The sequence below is a fragment of the Columba livia genome, chromosome 6 (genome assembly GCF_036013475.1).
Source record: "Columba livia isolate bColLiv1 breed racing homer chromosome 6, bColLiv1.pat.W.v2, whole genome shotgun sequence".
NCBI classification, from domain to species: Eukaryota; Metazoa; Chordata; class Aves; order Columbiformes; family Columbidae; genus Columba; species Columba livia.
The window spans coordinates 36,254,012-36,273,568 of NC_088607.1; the positions used below are offsets into that span (position 1 = coordinate 36,254,012).

Here is a 19,557-nt window from a genome sequence, read left to right on the forward strand (position 1 = left end):
CACGTGGCCGGCACCCTTTTCTTCCTGTTTTTACAGATGGGGAAGAGCTGTTTCTAATCTCATTCATTCGTTTTCTGCTATGTACAATAGAACATCAAGTTTTCCCATGTTGGAAAAATGCAGCAAATATTGAACTATTAAAATAATAAAATTCCAAGAGTAAGCAGTTAAAAAGGAAACTACTGCAACATATTGATTGAAATTACTTTTTGTTAAAATATAATAATTTTTAAGCTGATACTTGGATAAAAACCTCAAATTTACCTTTTTTTCCTGTTATAAAGTACTGAAATATCAATGGCTTCTGCAAAGCTTTGCAGGCCACCAGTCTCAGCACTTAATTAACAATCAATGTATCGCTCTGGCTCACGCTGTCACCTCAGCACCCGCAGTTGCTGTCACTCCTATTGGCGTCACCTCTCGCAGAATAAGTGTCTTACCAGGTAAATGGCTGTAGATTATGCAAGAAAGGTCTAAATCCTGCAATGCATTCAAACACCATCGTTCCAAAGCTCCAGTAATCAACAGTAACCGAGTAGGATTTATTCTCAAAGAGTTCTGGAGCCTAAAAACGATCACAAAAAGACACTTGGAAAGTGGTATTTCAGGTCATCTGTTTTCCTTACATTTCTGCAGAGACAAAACTGTGTCTGTGACAGGTCAGTGACACACACTTGTGTGATTCTACGAAATGTGGCAGAATCACTTCACTCGCGCACACGAAAAAGAAACATCTTACCAAATACTGTAATGTTCCAACAAATGAGGTGCATAAACTTCCTTGATCCAGATCTTTTGCATATCCCAGGTCTATTATTTTGTGAACAATCTGCGGACAGTTTAAATAGCTCATCAGAAGAGCAAATTCAGAGAAAAAATCCCCATGAAACAACCCAAAATCTGTGCAGTGACATCCATGGCATACGCTCAGGAAAACCAGAATGGAAGTTCTGGAGAAAGTCCATGGCAAAGGTTTGACATGTAGCGCGGCATTAAGACTTGTCTCACCACATAAGCTGGCGTTACCCATCTGTCTTAACACAGACAGAGCACCTAAGCTTTTTATCTGGGAATTTGAAGTTATTTGTTTAAAGAGCACCAACAGAGCAAACAATTTTCACTAAGAAATTCATCAGGCTGACTGAGAACCAGCTCAATTTTACACGCAGCCCGCAAAGCCACACACACAGGGATGCGCTACAATCTCACCTCATTCACGTTCTGTTGCCGGCAACGTTCTCAAACGGGAGCAAAACTTGTTCGTTTTTAACAACAAGGATTTAAGAATAAGCAAAATAGGAGTTGTGGCTTCAAGAAGTCATAAACTTTCAGTAAATTCACAGTGCAGTTTTCAGCTGAGTTCGATGCCACAAACCACTTGTTCTCTTTTATTTCTCTCAGGCAAGATAAAGCTGCAGGCAACTTCCAGAAACAACAGCGGGGGTGTCGCTGATGCCACCTGACTTACCTTCCCACCTTCATCCTGAAGAACAATATTTTCAGGCTTCAAATCTCTGTGTATAATTCTGTTTTCATGCAAATACTGGATACCAGACCCTGCAAGACACGTGTTTGCTTTAATAGAAAATAAACTCACACTGCTTAAAGATACATCTAATAAAAATCTAATACCCCCACTTTGGGGTTGACATCAATAATGACGCAAGATAACAGAAAGACCTATTTATATAGGTGAGCACGTTATGCAAGATGCTGGTGCTGCCAGCAATGCCCTGCTCGGTATTGGCAACACCAAAACTAAGGGCTCAAGGCTTCTACTGGTATGAATCGGGGTGCTCAAACTATTTAGGTTGGTGCAAAAGGAATTGCAGCTTTTGCACTGTTGAAATTTGCTGTTTGATATTGGAATATATACTTAAATAAAAGTGGTTACGTTATACACCACTGCAACGTGCTTTTCTTGCTCTATGTCTTTTTTTTTTTTTGCTACTAACTTATTACTTGCTGTTTATTTTATATTTATTTCAGGCTACGGAAATGATTTTAGACAAAAAGCAAATTTGAGCTGTTTTCTTATTCGAGTTCCAAATGGGTCGTAAAGCAGCGGAGACAACTCGCAGCATCAACAAGGCATTTGGCCCAGAACTGTTGATGAACGTACAGCACAGTGGTGGCTCAACAAGGCGAGAGCCTTGAAGATGAGGAGCACGGTGGCCGCCATCGGATGGTGACAACGACCAACAGAGAGCAATCAAAGCTGATCCTCGCACAGCTACACGAGAAGCTGCCGAAGAGCTCAACGTCGACCCTCCTACAGTTGCTCAGCATTTGAAGCAAATTGGAAAGGTAAAAAAGCTTGATAAATGGGTGTGTCAGGAGCTGGATGAAAATCAGAAAAATGGTCGTTTTGAAGTGTCGCCTTCTCTTATTCTATGCGGGAAAATGTGCCAGGGGAGGGTCAATTGGACATGAGGAAAAGGTTCTTCACCCAGAGGTGCTGGACACTGAACAGGCTCCCCAGGGAGGCGTCACAGCCCCAGCCTGACAGTGTTCAAGAAGAGACAGGACAACGTCCTCACACACAAGGGGTGACCTGTGGGGTGTCCTGGGCAGGGACAGCAGTTGGACTCCATGATCCTTGTGGGTCCCTTCCAACCCAGGACATTCTACGATTCTGTTATAATAATGAACCATTTCTTGATCAGATTGTGACATGCAACAAAAAGTGGATTTTATATGACATCTAGCGATGACAGCTCAGTGGTTGGACCAAGGAGAATGTCCAAAGCGCTTTCCAAAGTCAAACTTGCACCAAAAAACGTCACGGTCACTGTTTGGTGCTCTGCTGTCGCTCTCATCCACTGCAGCTTTCTGAATCCGGGCCAAACCACCACAGCAGAGAAGTCTGCTCAGCAAATCGAGGAGATGCACTGAAAACTGCAACACCTGGTCACCAGAAAGGGCCCAATTCCTCCCCACGACAACGCCTGACCACACGCCGCACAACCAGCGCTGCAAAGGTGGAATGAATGGGGCTACGAAGTTTCGCCTTGTCCGCCACATTCACCTGAGCTCTCACCAACCAACCCCACTTGCTCAAGCATCTCGACAACTTTCTTCAGGGAAAATGCTTTCACAACCGAAAATGCTGTCCAAGAGTTCATCAAATCCCAAAACACAGATTTTTATGCTGCAGGAAAAAACAAACTTGTTTCTCATTGGTAAAAATGTGTTGATTGCAACGGTTCCTATTTTGATTAATAAAGATGTGTTTGAGCCTAGGTACAGTGATTTAAAACTCACATTCCAAAACCGCAATTACTTCTGCACCAATCTAACAGCCCCATTCTGTCACTCCCACCGCTACAAACAAAACTCTGTGACTAGGTTAAGCCAATCTACACAGGGGCTGTCCCCAGAGGGAACAAACTCCCACAGAGCTCCCAGACTCTGCTTTCTCAGACACCATTTCCACAGTAGCACAACCACGTATGGCACTGCGTGATTGCTCACCTAATTACCCCTCAGTTGAGAGCAAATCTCATTAGCCAGAAGACTGCTGGACTAGCCGAGGCATGGTTGGCTTCCCCTTCTGCTATGCTCTCACCCACCTTGCCCTCAGCTCCACTCCAGGTTATCATCTCCTCTGTACTGTCCTACCACTGTACTGTCCCTCCTAGTACAGCAAACCCTACACAGAGAAGCAACAGGGCAACTCCAGCACTTCTCACATTGCTTATTGCTTTTTCAGCTTGTAAAAATCACATTCAGGTGATGTGCAGTTTGGCATCTCCAGAGCCATGAGGTTTGAACAGAAACTGTGACCTTAAAACAGAAGGTTAAGGTCATAGTTATGTACAACTGACCACTACATGGCTTTTCCAATCCCATTCCACAGAGGGTTGTTAGTGCGAGCTGCTCATCCCTGCGATCAGCAGGGATACCAAGTCCTTCCTCTGGAACAGAAACCTGATTTGTTTTAACACCCTGTTCTCATTACATGGTCAGCTGAAAAAGCAAAATGCCATCACATATGATTAAAAAAACCCAAATACACAACATGAGAAAAGCACTAAGGCATTAGACTACGTACCAATATCGCTAAGCAGGGACAGTATTTGACTTTCCTTAAGTCCACAGCAGTTTTCCGGTTTGTTTAGCAACTACAGTAAAGAAAAAGATGGTTAGACTACAATGCAACCGTTAACAGTCAAGAACAACATCTTCCATCCCCTGCTGACAGGACGCAGAAAACAGGACGGCTCAAATATAACTCCAGTTGAATGAGGCAGTTGGCTTTGTGAAATTGGGGGAAAAGAGAAAACAAAAGGAAAACTTATGGTGCAGAGATGGGGTTGAAAAGTAGATTTGGAGTGCTCACGAATCACGAAAGCCATCAGAAAGCAAATGGACAAGAGACACAGGCAGGGCCGTATGGCTGCAGGCAGTGGGGGCCCTGAGGCTCCTGGAATCTGCCCATTCCTCAACTGCTGAAGTTTGGCTTGATGGGATTTGGGAACGCCACAAATACCCGAAGCAGTAAGTTCTGGGTAGATGTGCTGAACACCAAAGGAGGAGAGGGGCAAAGTCAGAAACCAAGTGCAGAGCCCACAACACCGCTCCGAATATGTGTGCGGCACGCAGACAGAAGCCGATGCTTTTCCAGGCTTTATGGAAGATTGCAGATGTGCAACAAGAAATTAATAGCGGTGCAAAATACAAATGATGCCAAGCGAGCATACGAAGAAGATTTAGAGAGCAGCAGGATCAGAAATAAAAACATGCATCTTTTCTTTAAGGAACAAAGCATTACATGCAACCAAATTAAACAAAGCATGTTACCTCCTAAATTGTCCCAGCATCTATGCAACTTCTAAGGATGCATTGGAAATTGAATTATCAAATACTGCATTACAAGTACATCTAACATAATCCCAAATTTCTTGGCCAGGGTCTCCAATTTACCTTCAAGTAGTCTCAAAACTTTTACTGCAAAAATCAACACGCAAGCGTGACCAAGAACCTGGTCAGCCACATGTTTCCAACATCCAAATGCTATTTTCATATATAACCACATCCTCTTGTTACCAACCTTAAAACCAACTCTTAATATTGTCCCTACTGTTTTGAACAACTTGAAGACACAAAATGAGGCCCAGTAAGTTACTGATACACCAGCTGCCGTCGCAGTTATTGCATTCAACATCTGCTCATGTTCCTCCAGTGGTATTTAGCTCCCATAACAGAAACAACAACAGAAAAATAAGCTTCCTGATCACTTAGATGAGGTGATTTCTAAGCAAACCTTAACCAACAGGGGTTTGCTTCTTCACCACTGAATCTGGCTGCAATAGAAAGGGAGCAGGAACTCTACTGGGATACATAGGAACTAAAATCAGACCAGACTCCAGACAGAGACAAGCTGCAGCAAAGCCAAACGCGATGGGTGCAATTATCGAGACGGTGGGAAGTTGTATTAATGCTAAAGCCATGAAAGGACACACTGCTTCAGGATAAAAGAGATCTGCCCTTGGATTGCTCTGCCATCAGGTTTCAAAAACACAAGTCTCGTTTCCCATGTGTGATTGTTTGGTTTTTTTTCCCACTTTACATTTTCTTCTGCACACCTGTACCTAAAAAGAAAAGCACCACAGAACATACACGGTTTCACAGACAACCACAGTTACAGAAAAGCATTAACTCCACTTATTTTGCTACATATTGCAAAGCAGATGTTACCTTCCGGAGGTCACCCCCTGAACAATATTCCATCGCCAGCAGAGGAACATCGTTAACCAGAAAGTTCATCTCCTCGGGAACTTCACAGGCTCTTACTACATTGGGATGGTTCAACCTAAGCACAAGGAAAGCTGGATGAAAACTCTGACTTCTTTTTTGCAAGAATGAGACAACAAATGTCAACCAACCATGTTTTTACATTTCAGGTGCAATTTCTGTTCCACAATTGTATCCTTGCTGAGAAGTACACTCTGCAAACAGCACCTACCAGTGCACAAAACCCATCCCTTGGGAACACACAAACCAGCGGTGAGCAGAACCGACATCTCAAAGTCAAGGTACGGGCCTTCAATGACGAATATCGGGGCTCCAGTTCTGAATTCCTGCACATTCCTCACAAAGTCATTATGTACGTGTCTCTGTTTCTGCACGTGGGGACAGTTTTCCCCAACCCAGAGGAACCTGCCAACACTTGCGGAACTGTACTAGGGTGGTAGAACCAAGCAGGTGAAACCCAGACACACGGGGAACGATTAATTTCTGCAACTTAATTCAAACAGCTGCTTCCTGACTGTTTCTAACGCACGTTATTCTTGGGAATAGGGCACATCCAGAAGAAACTGAAGACAAATTCCTGCTGTGCACACCTTCCAAAGCCTCTGGAAGCCACCACAAGCAGCTGTAGCTGTGTGGCTCAGTGCCTGCATTCAGAAAACACGAATGATGAAAACACTAAGGAGAACAGTGATCACCAAGCCCTGGCTCACAAACCCAGGTTGCGTGCAAGTGGCTTCCTCCAATGTTAGTGGTTACAGCAAGTAGGCGAGAGCGACAAGAAGGCACAGCAGGAGTTCGGTAAAGCACGTTGGAGCAGGGGCACTGCAGACATTAGTGGGAACAAAGGAGAACAAAACTGAGCAGAGTCCCTGCTGCCACCAGAGGGATGGAGCATTTCATGCTCTGGAATCTCTTAGGAGGGAGAAGGAACCCTCAGGACAAGGGAACAACCGTGTGAGACACCAACACCCTGAGCTACCACTGATGTTCTCAACGCTCTGGTTCACAGGTACCTCAGGGTGACAGGCTGGAGAGGGATGGTGGGCAGCATAGGGTACATAGTTTCTGATGAGAGCATTAGGAGACATTATTCTGTATATGTGACAGAGGAAAAAAATTCCTAGCTCCCCTGTTTGCTACATTAGAGATGCACACGCTGCATGTATGGGGTCACGCAGCTGCTCTCATGTCACCACGTTAAAACTCAACACACCACACAGTGCAAATTCGGAGGAATTCCAGATGGACAAACAGCCCAGGCAGCACAAGAGCACCAGGGGTTTGGATGTCACTGGGTCCGAAGCCAAGACATCAAGCAGTACACTGGAGGAGAAGCACTTGCACATCCTGGGGTGACACGCAAACCAGCGCGGAGCCAGGAAGTGCCAGGCAGACCCTCACCCCGGTTCAGAGGCTGAAGCTCCCGCTGTCCCCATGCCCTGGCTGGCTCAGGGGCTGCCTGTCCCCACACCTGCAGCCCAGCTGGTTCAGGTGCTGAGGGTGCTGTCCTCGCACCCTGGGGTCCCCACTGCAGCTGGTTCAGGGCCACTGGGCTCTGCTTGTCCCCACCTTGGTCCCTCAGCCCAGTCGGTTCAGGGGCTGAAGTCCCTGCTGTCCCCACACCCTGGTCCCTCAGGCCCGCTGGTTCAGGGGCTGAATGCCCCACTGTCCCCACACCCCAGTCTCTCACCCCCGGACAGTTCATGGGCTGAATCCCCTGCTGTCCCCACACCCGTCCCTCAGCCCGGCTGGTCCAGGGGCTGAAAGCCCCGCTGTCCCCACACCTTGGTCCCCACACCCCGGCTGGTCCAGGGGCTGAAGGCCCCACTATCCCCACACCCCGGCTGGTCCAGGGGCTGAAGTCCCCGCTGTCCCCACGCCCCGGTCCCTCAGGCCGGCTGGTCCAGGGGCTGAAGGCCCCGCTGTCCCCACCCCCGGTCCCTCAGCCCGGCTGGGTCAGGCCGCCGGGCCCCGGCAGCGCCGCGCCGGTCGTTCCGCACTCACTTCTTCATGATATCGATCTCGTGGCACCACCGGTCCTTGTTCTTGACGCTGAGCTCCAGCCGGCAGGACTTGATGGCCACCCGGGCGCCCGAGTCCTGCGGGACACAGCGCCGTCAGCCGCCCCGCTCCGGCCCGGCCCTGCCCGCCCGGCCCCCGCCGCCGCACGGCCGCACCTGGTGCTGGTACAGACTGACGTTCCCGAACCCGCCGGTGCCCAGGCGCTCCCGCATCTCCCAGGGCCCGCAGCCGCCCGCCGGCTGCCCCCGCAGCGCGACCCCGCCGGGGGCCCGCTCGCCGCCGGGCCCGGGGGGGCCGCCCCGCTCCATCGCCGCAGCCACTCGGGGCCACCGAGACTCCGCCTTTATTGCCGCGTCAGCGCCCGCGCCCGCCCGCCCGCCAACGGCCGCGCGTCCCTCGCCGCCGTCAGCGCCGCCGTCAGCCCCGCAGGGCGAAGTCGAAGGGCTGGAAGTCCCGGCGGAAAGCGCGGGCCTGCGCCGCCTCCTCCGGCCGCTCCGCCGCGCAGCGCCGCCAGTCCGCCCGCTGCGGCAGCGCCAGCAGCGCCGCGCTCGCCAGCACCTCCCTGCAACACAGCGCGGAGCCGCCCGTCAGCGCCGCGGCGGCGCCGGGCCGGCCGGCAGCGGGGCCGGGGGGGCACCCACCTGCCGAAGTGCAGCGGGAAGCGGCCGCGGATGCGGTGGAACAGCTTCTCCCCCGTGTCCAGCTCCACGTAGAAGTAGGGGGTGCCCGGCTGCGCCACCTGCGGGGGACGAGATGTGGGGAATGGGGGGGAGGAGATGCGGGGATCGGGGGAGAATGAGATGGGGGGATGAGACAGGGATCGGGGAGGAATGAGATGGGGGGATGAGACAGGGATCGGGGAGGAATGAGATGGGGGGATGAGACAGGGATCGGGGGAATGAGATGGGGGGATGAGACAGGGATCGGGGGAATGAGATGCGGGGATCGGGGAGGAATGAGATGGGGGGATGAGACAGGGATTGGGGGGAGGAGATGCGGGGATCGGGGGGGAGAGGAGATGCGGGGATGAGACAGGGATCGGGGAGATGAGATGCGGGGATGAGACAGGGATCGGAGGGAATGAGTTGCAGGGATTGGGGGGGAATGAGATGTGAGGATGAGACAGGGATCAGGGGGATGAGATAGGGGGATAAGACAGGGATCAGGGGGATGAGATAGGGGGAAAAGAGACAGGGATCAGGGGGATGAGATGGGGGGATGAGACAGGGATCAGAGGGATGAGATGGGGGGATCAGGGGGGATGAGATGCGGGGATCTCCCGCATCACCTGCTCCCGCAGCACCAGCTCTGGTCCCCCAGCCCAGAGCAGGTTTTTGGAAAAGCGCAGCTGTGTCCTGACCAGAGAGGCATATCTTGGAAACTGGGCATAACCCAAACTGCATTGGTGGCCGATGTAAAAGCGTAAAAATCCAGGGGACAATGAAGTGAGGGATCGCCTCTCGCTGGAATCCTCAGTGCAGGATGCACACAGGGCACTACTTGTAGTATTTGTTGTGGTTTAGCTCTGCAGTTACCACTACAGAGTTGTTAAATAGGAGAGCCAAGCAGCTCTGATCATTCTTACCCTGAGCTAAGCCATCCTGTACTAATACGGCCCATTTTTAGAGGAAGGAAAGCATGTGAAGGGACAACACGCACATTTCTGGGCCAAAAAATTCAGCCACTAAGCTTGCCAACATGGGTTTTGATAGCCACAACAGGCATGCACACGTGCTATTTCTGGCTCCCGCTGCAGAACAGGTGAGTGCTGAACACAAGGAAAAAACCCCGATATCACTACTGACTGGTTTCTCAGGAAGATTTCTTTCAAATTCTTACCCAGGGGAACCTAAAACTACCTGATGTGCAGCAGCACTGAAAGGGTTTGGTATCACAAGGCCCATGAGTAGCTGGAATAATTTGCAGATAAGCGACATATCTGTTGTTCACAGGAACTTTGCTCAGAGCAGAGTACACCTGGCACATCTCCAGATCAAGTCTACAATGGTCTGTCTCCACCAGCTTAGCCCCACCACACAACATGACCTCAGCCTAAACAGGCCAAAGAGAAAGTAAATAACAGGAAAAACCTTGTCTCATACTTGCGTGATATCCGAGTGCTCCGGGATCTCTAATAATTCGATCTGTTGTTCCTGTGCCTGGGCAATAAAGATCTCTTTAATGTCTTCGGAAGTACAGTGGTCCAATGGGACAGGAACCACCTGGAGAGGGAGGACAACAGTCCCATAAAAAGAATAAAAGGCAAAAAACCCCATTAGCAGAAAGCAATGAGTCCATCACTGGAGCTGGTGTGCTCCTCAGTACCGCTCAGCATCATCAAACACGACAGGTGAGCACCTGCCTGTACAGGCTTAAACTTATGAGGATTTTACTGTAGGAGCTGAACAAAAAGCTGAAAACTGAAAGCTTGACAAAGTTCTCAGCACAGCCGTCTCCGTTCTGATCTCTGTGGTAGTTTAAGGCCGCTCTGGTATTGTTACAGATCTGCCAAAGACAGAAACCACCACAATAAACCCCTATCCCATCAGAGTGAGCGTGAGGTTTTGCCACTTCTCTTTTTAATCAGTTCCACGAGGTTTTCCTCACGCACTCAACACAACCAACACGGTGCTGCTGTAACGGGAAGAATTAAAGGACTGTGGCAGAACCAGCACACTGTTTTATTTTCGCTCTGGCTCTATCTGTGTGGGTGGGACAACTTCTCTCCATGCTCTGGGAAGGCACAGAATCAAGAGGGAAATGTGAAGATAAGTGCAAGTTTATATTCTCCCAAGGTGCCATACCTGTAACTGCAGATGCTGACTCCTATAGTTTCTTTCAAATAGGACATATCTCTTTCCCTTACTTCTGAAAAATTCCTTTAGCGCAGACTTGTACTTGGTCACTTCTTCCACCACCTCTGCAGACAAGTCGACCACCGACTGATAGTGCCCAATAGGCAAAATCAAGACGTGATCGGGTAACAAGCCACCCTTGGCCAGGGCAAGATAGCACTGGAAAAATGAAACACACACCAGTTACTCACAGCAAGCAGCGTGAACTTACCACGCTCTGGAAATGTACTCTCTAGCTGTATTCTGAGTATCCCCCAGCCTAGTGATTCTGCCCTGGGAACCGGGAAGTCTTCTCTATGTCACTCATTAGGGATTGTTTATTAGCAATTTATTAATTACTAGAGGAATGAGAAAGACAGGGTGACTGCTAAGGGGCAAAAAAAAGCACTTTTGAATGCTGGAGAATGCCTTGTCTGTAGGAAAACAGCTGAGTGAACTTCACCCCTGTAGCTAGAATTGCTTCCTGTGACAAGAAAACCAGCTTCAAATAAAGTTTAAGATTTACAATTGGAGATCATTATTTTCTATTGCCGTGTCTCAGCACGATTCTGCCGTCAGGTAGCAAAGAACACGCTGCGGTACTCACGTGCGTGCCGATACTAACAACCAAGTGCTTCTCAACTTCTGGGCTGGCAAGGCAGAACCAGCAGGGCCCCGTGGGCTGCGCTTTATTGGGAAAGAGAAACAAGTGTTACAGCACAAGGCTTATTTGTCAGAACAAGCAATGGATCTGGAAGAGCTGATGAAGTGATGAAGATGTTAGGAGGACACAGCTCCTGGAAGCAGATCTGGTCCCCCTGGGAAATGCCAACATTCCTAAAGAGACACGGCTGCAGTAATGTTGTCACTTAAAAGTAACGATCCTTAGGGATTTAATTTCAATTTCTTCAAGTCAGGCGAACTCTGATGTGTTTTACAGCACAGAAATACAGAGGTAACGGAAGGGCTCCCTTCCCAGTTCATTAGTATTTCATGAGCACATTGGCAAGCTGATATACACAGCTCAACAGCTTGAGAAAAACGAAGGGTGAGATGGTCCAACGCTCAGGAAAAAGCATCTGCATACTCACGGGGTTTTTTGGCTTGCTTAGGTTGGGAGTTCCCTCTCTCCTTCCCATCTGAAGGACGCTTCTTTCCCTGATGCTTGTTCAAATCAAAGAAAAACTGACAAGCTGGTTCTTCCTGTTTAGAAAAAGAAAACCAAAGTCTGTTATAACTGCACCAGAGAGTCACAGTACGTACAAGAATGTGCTTTTTCCCCGAAGAGGCATGTAGCCACCTTTGAAAAGCATCAACAGCGAAAGCATCAATATCCTGGAACAGAATGAACTGAGCTCCTTTTGATACAGCCCAGGATACAGTCGGCTAAAGGGGCAAACTGTAACAAACTCCCTCGCGTTGCACCTATACAATTTGGTTGATGCAAACAGTTTCCACAAAACCCTTAGTGTTTTGGATAGAAATATTCCACGGTTAAAGCCAAACGCTGTTCTAAGCTCCCTGAACTCGGGGAGTGAAACACGCAGGGGAGAAGGCAGTGGTACCTCTGCACACAGAGGCGCTTTGGTCTTCTGCGCCTCCTTCCGCGATTTTCGGTACGGATTTTCCGTGACGTCCTGTGGCTGCTTCACCAGCTCTGCTGGGTCCATCGAGCTCATTGGCACAATGCTGAAAGCGTAGAGATACTAGAACAAAAACAGACATCTGAAATGCAAGGAGGTTTTGCCACAACTGCAGCCCTGAAGAGCTCAGCTGTGACCTCGGCCATCCTGAAATGGTAACACACAGCTTAGCACTGCAAGAACTCAGCAAACCAGGGTTTAAGCTACGGAAAGGCATGAAAAACACGCTCCCTGGGCCAGTCTGCTGTGCAGGGCAACCAAGAGTGTATGGAGCACTTCCAAGCAGCTCACTTCTTTCACTGCCAAGAAAGATCCTTTTGAAAAGCAGCTGTGTATCCTACGTGCAAAAAACCCGGCGTTGATCCCTGCCTGTTTCCAGGCCTTCTTTCTGTCCTGGACCATTTTTGTTACCAGGCCTAGTTCCTATGTGTTCTTAGCCACTACCAACCTGTCCCTCTATACCAACATTCTGTAACTTTCTTAAACAGGTTAAAAACAACCAACCAAACAACCAGCCCCTTCCTATCCCAACAGCTTTTTTTCTGTGATTTAGAAAGGTTCCTTTGGAATTTTGCTGCCTTCTTAAAGCAGGCCGTGTGAACAGAACACCTGTAAAGCAGCTGGGGAAGAGGAAGGAATGACACCTTTCTAACCGCTTTCCTTTGCGGTTGTGTTCGCAGCTACACGCTATTCAAACAGGTAGTGAACAACACAGGTGCCTCAGAGCAAGTCTTGCAGGTATTTCTTCCTCAAGTGAGCCAGATCCCTCCACTTGAGTCAGGCTTTTAAGTGATGGACACTGTCCTGCAGCTAGCCAAAGCTGGGCTTACTGCCCTATTACTTGTCCTTGAGAAAAGAAGATTCAAAAGCATCAGTACCTTTTTCTTGCTTGTGTTGCCAACGTCGGCAAGTGCGATAAACCTGCTCACGTGCTGCGGGGTCTCCTGTAGCACTATGTGATTTCTGTAAGGAAGCAAAACACGGCTGTACTGCCAGGCACGATATGGAAAAGGACAGTGGGAAAACCATGTGTCCTCCGTGAATCTGCTCAGGCAGCACCTCAGCCACAGTCTTTGGCCAAGAACAAGAGGTTTGAGGACAGAAAGAGTCCCAAGACCTAATAGCAAACAGCTGCACAGACCAAAGTGACATCTCATTGCAGCCTGAAAGCAGCTACACCTTTAAAGCATCTCCTGTGGGAAGGATAATACTCTTTCCCAACGTTAACACGATGTGTAGGTTGTTGTGACACCTGCCTTATGCCACTAGTCACATTTTCTGTACAAAGTTATGACTAAAGACACCAGTCTCTTCACTACACAAGAGCTTTTCCGTGGTATTTTCAGAGATACAGCCCTAAATTGGGCTGAACACTGTTTAAATGTGACCCAGGGCAACTAATTTGGCATTAGATTCACAACAACGTCCTCAGACAAGCGCTGTCAGCAATGGCATCGTTTTCAAGGCAGCAGGAATTACCGTAGTAAGGTGGATCTGAGAAACAATCTCGACCCTGCGTTGGGACTGGATGACTTAATAAAATTATTTTAAAGTTGTCCTCCTGTGTTGTTTAGAAATTGAACTCCTGTTGGAAAGTAAATGAGATTTCAAATGGTCTTACCAACCTGTAAGGAAGTCTTTCATAATAGGCCTTCTCCAGGCCGGCAAAATGGTATCTTGGTTTGAGACTTGCAGCTAGATCAGATATTAAGTTGGAGCCACACTTTTTGGTATCAATTTCTCCCTGCAAAATACAAATCAAGTTTTATTAAAAACAACCCAACAAACAAACCTGTCAGACTGCAGAGAAAATAAACAGTTTTATACAGAACAGCATGCTGGAAATGTGGAGACTGATGGTGGTGGTCACCACTGCCTGGAAGTGAAACAAGACACTCAAAGGGCTCGATCTCTTATCAGCCACCAGAGCCTACTCATTTATTCTGTGTGCAAAGGGTTTGCAACCGCTTGTTTCACCAATCCAAGTTTGCCATATTGTCCTCCTCTTGGTGTTGTGAAGCCAGGGCAGCACAGAGTCAGTTCGGCAAACACCATCAGATGTCAAAGTCATCAAGACAAGTTTTGACCACGTGCCCAGGGTACCACAACTTTAGTGCATGAGGCAAGCAAACAAGAAAGCTCCGAGGAAGCATCATTCTATCCCACTCCCACCCCTGAGAAGTCAGAGCAAAACTCCAGGGAGTTAATTCTCATCTATGCAGATCAGCTCCTCACACCAGCTTTGCTGGAAGAGAAACTTCTGGTGGCAAAGAGCAAGACACCTGATCGTTCATTCCTCAAACTTCTGGGTCTCAGTGCGCACGGGAATCTCTGAGACTTGTTACTGAAATCCTCAGGTCATAAAGCACACACTCCAACGAGATGCATGTTTGAATACAATCACTATTAATACACTCCGCTGTTAACCCAAGCAAGTACATTTTCAGAACACTCATGCCAAGGTGGAAGGATACGCTCAACTACTACAGAGAATCCCCAAGGGAACTCTGAGACCTGAGTTTTCTTTTTAAGCCAGAACAACCTGTTTCTCTCCATCTCCCTAGGACAGTGGGGTCGTTTGTTTTTAGAGGAGAGGCAGAGGTGAGGGAGGTTCTTCATGCTTTTAGTCTGAAGGTTGTATCTGTTTTGGCATGTCAGAAGTGCAAAAAGTGCATTTTTGCCACGGTCCGTGGCCTTGCTCACCAGGAAGGTTTCAGATCACCTTAGTTTATCACTGGAAAGTCACTTCTGCTGAGGAGCATTAACAACAGATAACGACACAGGCAAAACACAATCCAGACAGCAGAAGAACAAGACCATTTAGTACGGCTGGCTGATACGCAACAAAATAAACACCAAAATGCTTTTAAAGTTTTGAAATGGGGAGAAAGCACAGCATTCCGCACCAGAGGCTAGCAGCGTTGTTTCAGAGCAACGTTTGTGATGAGATGAAAGCTATCGACTCTGATTTTTCAAGCAGGGACAGATAAAACACCCTGAAGTTTCACAAACGTCTCTCCCTATTGGGAGGAAGAACCAGAACATCCACTGTCCGTTTTTCACTCTCAGCTTTCTCAAGCACTTGGGGGCGGCCAAATAGCCCAAATTGCCACAGCAAGGAGAAAGGTTAAATCCACCTGCAAAGCCATCCCAGCAGAAAACAACGCTTACCGCACTGTTGCCAAAAGTCCCCACATCTCTGGGCCAGGGGGACGTCAGCAGTATATCCACACCTTTGAAGTTTGGGGTTGATAACAACGACGTTTTCAATTCCGCCACGTCCTTCGCGCTGAAGCTGTAGGCAGGAGCTGGCTCGTCCCGGGCCTCGGTACCGCTCAGGTAGGCGATCTGCAGTCCAGAAGTGCCGCTGTAAAGACCTCGACGGCCTGCGTTAATACACAGGCACGCGCTTGAGATGTAGACACTGCAAGTCAACCTCTCGGGCGCCCGACTGACAGAGGAACTCAGAAACCCTGCCTTAGTTCTGAAACCATCCCTGAGTAAAAACAGCCAGTGGCAAGCGCCTTTATTTCTAGAATGCCACCTGACAAGTAAACTAGTTTTTCCTTTATTACCTTTAAAGATGACACTTCTTACCTCTGCTGCTCCAGTGCAGCCTCAGAGCACAGCAAAGTCATACTTCAGGTAGGAAACCTTTCCCACACAAAGACATGCTATGGGAATAAGATATTCTCCTAGAACAGGATCTTTCAACCACTCCTCCTTTTGGTTAGCAAGTTCAGCATTAGAAAACAACCAAAAAGCAGGGTTCTCTTTCACGTTTTACATAGCAGATTGTATCAGCCTTTCAACATCACAGAATGACAGAATGTCAGGGGTTGAAGGGCCCTGGAAAGCTCATCCAGTGCAATCCCCCCATGGAGCAGGAACACCCAGATGAGGTTACACAGGAAGGTGTCCAGGCGGGTTGGAATGTCTGCACAGAAGGAGACTCCACAACCCCCCTGGGCAGCCTGGGCCAGGCTCTGCCACCCTCACTGGGAACAAGTTTCTTCTCAAGTCCAACTCTAGCCTGAACCCCAGAATAAGCAATGCCACCTTAAAATCTCCAGAAAAAGGAAGGGCTTTGAAGTGGGAAGATCAGAAACTGTTAATCAAAGCACCACCAGTCTCTTGTCACAAACCGCCTTACCTAAATAAGTGATGTTCTCAGCTAATTCACAGCCACTGACGTCTGGAAAATAACTCACGGTCTCTTGGTCGTTAGCGCCGAGCACGTAGGTTGGAATTGGAGCTGAGGAAGGAAACCACATGCTTCAATTCAAGGACATTAGCACAAGTTCAGCCCGCGTTTACAAGGAGTCCCATCCATTCCTACAGACCCCACACACACCTTGGCAGCGCCCAGAGGAGCCATCAGCACAGAACAAGATGATGTTTCTTAACCTTCACCCAAAAGCCCCCAAGACTGCTATAGCACCAGCAGAGAACAACCCCTGCGTTAGCTCCAACTCCTCCACTGCCCACGTAAGATCAGCTCGGAACAACCCATAGCTGTAAAAACACAGGTCTCCTCTCCGGCAGTGCTAAGTCAACACCAAAGCACAGGGAGATTCAGTTTAAGCTGATCTAAATTTGTACAGCTATCAAAAAACTGAAAACCATTGATGTTTTAGGCGAAAAGCTCAAGTCCATCAGCTTTTTGATTCACTTGGTAGAAGAAATCGCTGCATGACTTTACCTTGAACCACCATATAATAAAAAAAGCAATGGAAAGCACCGGTTTTAATGTATGGCTAAGTGATCAATAAAAATTCATTTCTCCAAACAGCCCAAGTCAGATTTTTCAAGCTACTAAAAATTAGAAAAAGCAACGAGCGATGTCAGCGACAGCTCCTGTAGATTTCCTGGCAGACCAGTAGCTGGTCAGCAGGTCATGGAATAAAAACCAGCAGTGGTTTCCTATTCAAAGAAGGGAGAGCAGCGGCCATATAGCAGCTCCGCTACAGCTACAACTGCTTGAAACTCCAGCTCCCACAGCCAGAGATACAGGAGATTGCTTTCAGTTGCAGAGTGGTGTTTGAAATCCTTACGAATGGCTTGAAACCAAAATGAAGTGAGACGAGTCTTGTTTGTGTCTATGTGTGTACAGGTGAGGCTCTAAGCTATGGATTTTTTTCGACAGTTCAAAGGGTAAAAACAACTCAAGTGAGGATAAGCAAAAAATGCTCCAGCGCAGGGGTGTTTTAACACCCGCTCTTCTCCCTGCAGGCGCAGGAGAGCTTCCTTGGGACAATCGTCATCCAGATGGCTCACAAAGACACACAAACAAGCAGGGGAATAACTGGGGAAAACATCTTCAGCACAAGGGCTATGGGGACCACAGAGGAATGGGCAAACTCATCCCCTTCGGAGAGCTTTCTGGTCTCTGTGGCTGCAGAACAGGCGCTACACACGACTACAAACAGCGCTGGCCAGATCACAGAATCCCAGAATGTGAGGGATTGGAAGGGACCTGGAAAGCTCATGCAGTGCAATCCCCCATGGAGCAGGAACACCCAGATGAGGTTACACAGGAAGGTGTCCAGGCGGGTTGGAATGTCTGCACAGAAGGAGACTCCACAACCCCCCTGGGCAGCCTGGGCCAGGCTCTGCCACCCTCACCAGGAACAAGTTTCTTCTCACATTTAAGTGGAACCTCCTGTGTTCCAGTTTGAACCCATTGCCCCTTGTCCTGTCACTGGTTGTCACCAGAAGAGCCTGGCTCCATCCTCCTGACACTCCCCCTTTCCATATTGATCCCCATGAATGAGTCACCCCTCAGTGTCCTCTTGTCCAGCTCCAGAGCCCCAGCTCCCTCAGCCTTTCCTCACACGGGAGATGCTCCACTCCCTTCAGCATCTTGGTGGCTGCGCTGGACTCTCTCCAGCAGTTCCCTGTCCTGCTGGAACTGAGGGGCCACAACTGGACACAATATTCCAGGTGTGGTCTCCCCAGGGCAGAGCAGAGGGGCAGGAGAACCTCTCTGACCTACTGACCACCCCCTTCTAACCCACCCCAGATGAGCCAGGCACAGACCTCAATGCCCAAACCACAGCCAGGCCACTTGGACACACACATCTTTGCGATTCTGAGTCCAAGAGCGTCACAGAAATGAGTTTTGGTTTAAAACAAACCCATAATTCCCTCCTGCGTGGAGTTTTTCTACTTGTTATACAGTACACCCTTCTGAATTCAGAAACACCCTGCGACAAGAGAGCAAAGCGGGTCGCAAAGCAGCATGAGTGACATCGCCCCCTTACCTTTCTTGGCCCCTGTGCGATACTCTGCCCATTCTGCCTCTGAAGTAGCGCCAAAGAAGCTCCCAACGCACAAAAGCATCTAAAAAACATCGGAGAAAGCGCGAACAGCCACTTGACCAAAGACGCGACACCCGCCGGCTTTTCCACACGCAGAGCTTTATGTATCCAGGATTAGACACACAACAGCACCTCTTCTCCAAGCTCAAGAGCCCCAGCTCCCTCAGCCTTTCCAGCACTGACGGGTTTAACCGGGACGGGGGGGTTTCAAGACCACAAGGCGACAGCTGCTGCATCCCAGGTCGTGGACAAGGGGCTGCACAGACCCCTCCGCTGTCCCTTGTACCACGGGCAGAGCGAGGGGGGCCTGACCCCGCCCAGCACCCCCGCCCAATCCCCCCGGGACCCTCCCGTGTCCCCCCGGGCAGGCCCCGCGGGGAGCGGGGTCCCGGTGCCCCCCCAGCCTTACATCGAAGCTGCCGCTCTTGCCCTGCACGGCGCGGACCCGCCCGAAGAGAGCATCCAGCCGGCCCTCCACGTCTCCGCACGCCAGCCTGCGGGACACGGCGGGACACGGCGCGTCAGCGGCCGCACGGCCCCGCCGGCCCCGTCCCGCCCGCCTGTCCCATCCCGTCCCATCCCGTCCCGTCCCATCCCGCTCACACGCGCAGCGGCGCCGCCGCCATGTCGGGAGCACCGGAAACGCGGCCCCAAACCGGCGGCGCTGCCCACAGCGCCCCCCCGCGGCCGGGAGGGGAAGCGCGGCGCCCGCTCCAGCCGGCTCTTTAAAGAACCAGTTTCCTCGCCAGGTGCAGCATTTAACAGAAAATTAACTAGGAAAATGTGACTACCCATCGATACTGCATTGAGAACTCTGCAGTTTAATCCCTTTCCTCCTACACTGTCCTTAATTCAAATCCGTATTGTATATGTAGTGATTTTTACAGCAATTTCAACGTGAGACCACAAGTACACATCAATAATCATCTGAAGCAGTTAAACACATGGATTTCCCTGCCTGGGTTTGCGATAAGGCTCAGA

At 49.4% G+C, this 19,557-nt stretch overlaps 2 protein-coding genes, 1 long non-coding RNA gene and 1 other non-coding gene across 5 annotated transcripts in view; 1 reads left to right on the forward strand and 3 right to left on the reverse strand.

Moving 5' to 3' along the window:
- Nucleotides 1–8,107, reverse strand: part of CHUK (component of inhibitor of nuclear factor kappa B kinase complex) — a 30,104-nt gene extending 21,997 nt beyond the window's left edge. For both annotated transcript variants that reach the window (XM_065068137.1, XM_065068136.1), the window contains exons 1-7: nt 7,935–8,107; nt 7,762–7,856; nt 5,701–5,815; nt 4,055–4,124; nt 1,469–1,557; nt 740–829; nt 441–565 (exon numbers count right to left, since the gene is read on the reverse strand). In XM_065068137.1, the coding sequence (XP_064924209.1) occupies nt 441–565; nt 740–829; nt 1,469–1,557; nt 4,055–4,124; nt 5,701–5,815; nt 7,762–7,856; nt 7,935–8,087 (737 nt within the window). In that variant the 5' untranslated portion in view covers nt 8,088–8,107. The remainder of the gene's footprint in view (nt 1–440; nt 566–739; nt 830–1,468; nt 1,558–4,054; nt 4,125–5,700; nt 5,816–7,761; nt 7,857–7,934) is intronic.
- CWF19L1 (CWF19 like cell cycle control factor 1) lies at nt 8,107–19,250 on the reverse strand. Its single transcript, XM_065068138.1, has 14 exons — nt 19,180–19,250; nt 18,986–19,070; nt 18,520–18,598; nt 16,410–16,511; nt 15,428–15,642; nt 13,882–14,000; nt 13,135–13,219; nt 12,179–12,319; nt 11,705–11,816; nt 11,221–11,300; nt 10,584–10,793; nt 9,882–10,001; nt 8,421–8,518; nt 8,107–8,341 (listed from the first exon to the last, which is right to left on the reverse strand). Exons 1-14 carry the CDS (start codon nt 19,200–19,202, stop codon nt 8,197–8,199), a joined length of 1,614 nt encoding a protein of 537 aa, XP_064924210.1. The 5' UTR covers nt 19,203–19,250; the 3' UTR covers nt 8,107–8,196.
- Nucleotides 9,045–9,965, forward strand: LOC135579818 (uncharacterized). The gene is made up of 2 exons (XR_010473585.1): nt 9,045–9,540; nt 9,732–9,965. It is a non-coding gene; the product is annotated as an uncharacterized LOC135579818 (long non-coding RNA).
- Nucleotides 10,170–10,311, reverse strand: LOC135579852 (small nucleolar RNA SNORA12). The gene has a single exon (XR_010473670.1). It is a non-coding gene; the product is annotated as a small nucleolar RNA SNORA12 (small nucleolar RNA).
- Nucleotides 19,251–19,557: the final 307 nt, after the last annotated feature.

Bases quoted from the DNA above. Each gene is read 5' to 3' on its own strand.
- CWF19L1 (XM_065068138.1), bottom strand. From the start codon at position 19,202: ATGGCGGCGGCGCCGCTGCGCGT. The intron at 16,512-18,519 runs GTAAGGGGGCGA...TTCCTTCCTCAG, and splicing joins TCGCACAGGGGCCAAGAAAG to CTCCAATTCCAACCTACGTG. The intron at 15,643-16,409 runs GTAAGGCGGTTT...GTATTAACGCAG, and splicing joins TGAGAACATCACTTATTTAG to GCCGTCGAGGTCTTTACAGC.